The 6,000-nt window shown below is 38.2% G+C and overlaps 1 protein-coding gene across 1 annotated transcript in view; it reads left to right on the top strand.

Moving 5' to 3' along the window:
• snrnp70 (small nuclear ribonucleoprotein 70 (U1)) overlaps window positions 1-6,000 on the top strand; it is a gene marked incomplete in the record, with an annotated part of 80,928 nt that overhangs the window by 62,715 nt on the left and 12,213 nt on the right. The window contains 1 exon segment of the mRNA XM_037688803.1: window positions 3,359-3,440. Within this exon segment, the coding sequence (XP_037544731.1) occupies window positions 3,359-3,440 (82 nt within the window).

Below are 6,000 nucleotides of genomic sequence, written 5' to 3' on the forward strand. Positions count from 1 at the left end.
CGATCCTGTAGAAGTAAACTCGAGCGCGGTTCAGTACAGTGTGAATATAAGCAGAACGGGCACTGCTCCGCAAGCAGGAAGAGGACTACAACACAAGGCAAACAAACACACATTTCTCTTGCCTCATATGGAGCTGTCAGCTTGCCTTGTGTGAAAAACATTCTCCATGGTCTTCTGCCTCATCTTCCACTCATGCTGAGTCCATTGTTGAAAAATGATAGAACTCCTTAAACCGATGAAACTTGACGCCACTCCGTTTTTTTTGTTTTTATTTCCAGAAGAAGTGTCTTCTTCAGTGGTTTTTGTGTCGTTTCTTTCTGTAGTTCTTGGTGCAGCACCACCACAGGCCATGGGGGAACAGGTTGGCTCAACAGGTTGGCTCGACTGCACAGTGCAGTGTGAATGCAAATGCAACAGCTCAAATGTAAACAAAATGTTATGAATATTGGTCCTGAACCGAGTCTACCGGGCTATCAGGTGTGAAAACAACCTTAAGCTCATATGTGAGTCAAGGCAGGTGAGCGAATACTTTTGGCAAAGTAGTGTATGTAACTAACGAGATGAAAAGAATGAACAATGTAAACAAATAAAACATTTATTTAAAACGACAATTTTAGCTTCTTCACTGTATCAAATCTTTTTGCATCATTTTATATTCGTACCAAAAATGGAAACAATTATAGGAGTGCATAAAATTCTGTAACTTAAATTACCAGTATTAGGTTAGCTTAGCTGCCTGGCTTTGTCTAAAATAAATAAAACTAGGAACAAATCTTTAATTCATCCAACAATCATTCATTATTTTTACCCACTTCTTCCTTTACTGGTCATGGGGGTCACTGGTGCCATATCCAGCCATCACTGTGCAAAAGGCGGGGGACACCTGGACAGGTCTCCAGTCCATCACAGACAAATAATTCAAAATACAAAAATAAACAGATTTCAGCCTACCATAGTACATTAACCTTTAACTCAAAATAAAATGCAGACTTAACAATTTTTTTAAAACCATATTGATCTAACATTTGCTCCATTTTCAACCATATTGATTCATATTTGGTAAATATTTAATAAAATTTCAAAACCTGTGCAAGTCTGCACAAAAATACTTCTGAACTGTAATAATTTATAAACTAAAATAAGTTGTATCATTTAGAACTGGCTCCAGGTGATGTCTCATCTGGCCTCTTCAACTTGTTAAAAAGACAAATTACGTTAAGTTTGTTGTATAACTTGTCTATAAGTTTTACTATAATGTGAAAAAACAGTTAGCATTGAGCTGCAGCTGGTGGCATTAATCAGAGCTTCTACCACTTTAGTTTTGTATCATGGTGGAGATGTGGTGCAGCTTTGTCAATTAAAAAAAAAGCTACGTGAAGGAATAACGTACATTGGGTCCAACATATTTAAAATAAACCTAAACCCCTCACCTTCCACTGAGCTGCTTGCTCGTAAATCCTTTGTGATATAGAAGGAGAGGGAAATCTTCTCAGCCTTTGGGGAATTAGCTGGAAGTTTGTTTGCTGGTTTGCTGCTTCGCTTTCATCTTCCTTCCATGCATTCGTCGTATTTCCAAAATACTGTACTGTAATTTTATTTTACACTTCGTGCAAACAACTGTGCACTTGTCAAGCTGTCTTCCCCCGGAACATTGTAGGATCTGAAATGACTTTACACCGACTTTTAACAATGAAGGAGCAGGCTGAATCATGCTGTCCTCCTGCTCCATGCTAACAGACTCTATTCAGATAAAGGGAACTAGCAACTTATTTCTAATCTATGAGCAACTTTCTTCTAATGTATCTGTAACTTATATCAGATGTTTCCTCAGTGTATGTTGGACACATTCAATGTATAATGACCCTAGATGATCAGGGGTGCCCAGACCTTTTCATCATGCAAGCTACTTTTGTCAGTGATCTTCCTGCTATAAGGACCCGTTTACACGAGAACAACCTCTGGAAACAATGTTTTTTTTCAGTGTTTATTGGGGGTAATGAACAAAAATGAGCGGGTTTACACCCAAAGATTGTAGTTTCCATGTCAGTCGGGTTGCCAGATAAGAAATTGAGCTATAGTAGTGTGGCTTTAAAATGATAGTACTTTGACCTCAACTGTCATTTGTGCTGAGTAAAGATATTCTAAGATGAAGTGTGTGTTGTTGAACATGTGCACAGAAAAGTAGGGGGTAAATTAAACATTTTACATATATCTGGCAACCGTGATGCAGGGCTCAGCTGCATTTTTATTTTTTTATTTATTCATTCATTTAAAAGATGAAAAGAAACAAAACAAATTCATCAAAAAGGGAAAAAAAACATTGAATGAAAAGGGTGCAGAGAGAAAAAGAAAATTCTTATAATCATTCATTCATTGCACATGCGCGTCTGAATGAGCACAGTTAAAATGGTGAACACACTAACGTTTCTTTGGACCCTGGATTTTATTAAATGGTAAATGGACTGTACTTGTATAGCGCCTTTCTATCTAATCAAGATACTCAAAACGCTTTACACTACAATCTGTGCCTCATTTACCCATTCATACAGCTCTATACTAGATCTCTACAAAGCTAATTGAACAAATCATTCTAAAGAGACTAATCAGAGCTTTATCACATTCATACACCGATGGGACACACATCGGAGGAGATGAGGGGTTCAGTGTCTTGCCCATGGACACTTCGGCATGTGACTGCTGATGGGTTCGAACTCCCAACTCTTGCATTGGAGGATGACTGCTCTAACCTCTCAGCCACAGCCACCCCAAATTAGTTTTATTGTTATTTATTGTTTTTATGTTTATTAGTTTTGCTCCTATATGCTGAAAGGGTGAGCAGCACAAAAACACTCTGCTCTGTCATTTATTATAACTGTTGTTAGTGCAGAAAAACATTGGACTGCAGCCGCCTAGTGTGCACATGTAGGACTTCACACTAGGAGCATTCACCTCTGTGGGGTGGTTCCCCTGAAAGTCTCCACTCTGAGACCTGGATTCAGAAACCTTCAGTTTCAGAGAGAACGAGGCTGTTGTCTGTAAATGAACTGCCGAACATTTCACGTCGTGTAAACGGGGCCTCAGACTGGCTGCCCTGTTTGTCAATCAAGAGACAAATTTCATGGATGATGGGCTGTCTATTTTTTAATGCCATGCCATCTACCCATAATGCCTTTGAGATTGATGTATTGGGCACCCCTGGGCTAGAGCTTACTAAACGTGTTTATAACTTACATCTAGGATATTAACCATTTGTGTCCTCTCCAAGATTTTAAAAGTGGTTTTGATTGCTTGAGCCAAATGTGAAGTACAGTTAGAGAAATGTGACATTAGGCTAATTGTCTCCATACTTTTCTTTCAGATTTATATAGTCTACAACAAGAAGACGGGGAAGCCTCGTGGCTATGCTTTCATTGAGTATGAGCATGAACGAGACATGCACTGTGAGTACCTTTTTTAGATCACTGAATCTATATATAAATACACTCATAACAGCACAACAACACATGACACAGAGGGTTTTATTTATTATTGATCAACTTTTCTTGGGGCGCAAATTTTTACTATCACCTTGACAAGTGACCATTATCTAATGGGACAATAATGTTCACACCATCCAAGTTTTTAAAGTGCTGTTTACAGGTGCACAGTTTGCATGTAGTAGTTTGGTGCTTGTTTGGTTTGTGTGTGTGTGTGTGTGTGTGTGTGCGCGCGTGCTTGTTTGATGCATGTCATTGGTTGAGTAATAGTCTGGTTTATGGGAGGATGGGATGGGGACTGATGGCAGTTTTGGGTACAACTGGAATAACAGATACAGCTGTGTTTTATTTGTGAACCTGAACATGTTTGCTTGTCAAAGGGCTAAGTCTTTTAACTGTGAGGTGTTGTAGTTCTGTGGAAGAGCCGCTCTCCTGGTTGGACTGTAATGGTAAGCTCAAGGTCAGACTGAATACCAAACATTGACGGGGCCTTTCGCCTGACATTCATCAAATCCCAGTTTCTCATATGACAAGGGCTGTCTTTGAGTTTTTTTTTATTTCTGGTTTTCAATTCTGGTCATGATGTGCTTACTTAAAATTCACCAAATAATGGGACTTATTAGTATTTAACTTGAAATTTAAGAACTATCTCTTAAAAAAACATTAATTATCTAAAACTAAATTTATGCTTCCTTGTGCAGTCTGCCAAACCTTAAGTGTAACTGAGCACTGTTGTGTGGTAGTTCAAAAGTTTTGCTCCAAAACTTTATATTTTGGAGTAATATAAAGAAGTTATCCTGATGCATGCTCATATAAAGAAGTTAGTTTTGTTTTGGACAGTTTTCATTTACAAAACATAAATATAGCAACGTTATGTTGAGATTGATGAGCCAACTTTTTAAGCATGTATCTTACTGGGCTGAAACTGTTGGGAACTAGTTAGTGACTCCAAATTGCCAGTAAAAACAGTTTTTTTTTCCATTAAAGTCTCACCAAATTCTGAGTGTTTGCAACAACTGAGACACGTGACCATATTTACTGCACCAGGTTTTTTTTAAACGACTTTTTGCGCAAGTTCCTGTGTTCATGTGCACAATTTTTTTTTTCATTTAATCTGGAGTTTAGTTTCAAAATGAAGATGGGCCAAATTGGACCAGTACTTAAAGAATTATCATTAGCGTGGTAGGACCTGAACATAAGGAGTGCTCTTGCTGAGGTGTCAAAATGTACAGCTCTAGCTCTATATTTTCAGAAGTTAAGTTGAGGAGGGTTTGAGATGCCTGTGACAACTCTTATTACCGTAATTCTTTGACTTTAGAACGCACCTGTCTCTAAGCGGCACTTATTAAATATAACATAATTCATAATTTTGTACATAAATAAGACACTGGTTATTTAGCCACGGGCATCCACCGTTCGTCAAAATCTGTGCCCCAAGACTGCTCCGACTGTGTGCAGCTATCTTGTAGTACAAGAGTCAGCCAGCAGGTGGAGATTCACAGAATACAACACATGTTCAGAATGCAAGATCGTCAAGTCTTCATGAAGCTTCGCTTTCTGACTTATGGTACAACCATTATACCTTCAAAATGAACGCAATAATCTAAGTGTAATCACTGGACAGAAGTGTCAAACACCTATGCAACTGAAATTATTTTTAAATTATTTACCGGCAAAACCCAGTCTTATCTAGGTCATGTGACCGGAAGTCAATTGTACCTGTACAATGCAGTAAATATTCATTAAATTAGTACCATTGATTTTTTAATTTTTTTAATTTATTTATTTAACACCTTTGGTAACAACGACTGTGTTAAATGTACTTTCTAAATAAATTTGACGTGATTCTCCTCAGCAGAGCTCATGAGGAACGGCTCCTCCCTGTTCTTTTTTCTTCTTGTCTCCGCTCTGTTTAATGCCCCTGTTTAAGCTTAAATGAGGTACTGGTATTTAAACATTTTTACTGTACACTGATTTTTTTTTAAAACTTTTATTAAAAAATGTACCAGTCTTGACTGACTGCTTTAAAAATAAATCTGACGACTTCTCCACCGCTGTGCTCTCATGGACGGAAAGGGGAGGGGGAAAGACTCCTTTCTGTTTCTCCCCTTCGTGTTCAAATGTGACTTTAAAATGAGATCCCGGTATATAAATGCATATTTGCTGGCACAGAAAGTTGTCACATAGAAAGAATTTTAATTTTTTTATTAAAACATGTACCAGACTGGACTGCTTTTGTGTCTCTGATCCTGATCATCAACATGCTGATGCAGCTTACGGGCTGCAGCTCTGTTTCCTCCTCTTCAGCCGATCGCTTTTAACATTAAAGTTGCATCATAAGAAATTCTTTGTGCATTTTCCATTATCACTGAACAAATGAACAGGTCTGTGTACGAAGCGCAAAATCCGGTAACAACACGGGAACGATCTGAAGAAATTAATGCACGTCTATCTTGTTGGGATGGAACAGTACCTCTTTGGTCATTCAGGTTAGACTTCTGGTCACATGATGACAGAGTGGGTG

The sequence above is a fragment of the Nematolebias whitei genome, chromosome 15 (genome assembly GCF_014905685.2).
Source record: "Nematolebias whitei isolate Nwh7 chromosome 15, NemWhi1, whole genome shotgun sequence".
Taxonomy (NCBI): Eukaryota; Metazoa; Chordata; class Actinopteri; order Cyprinodontiformes; family Rivulidae; genus Nematolebias; species Nematolebias whitei.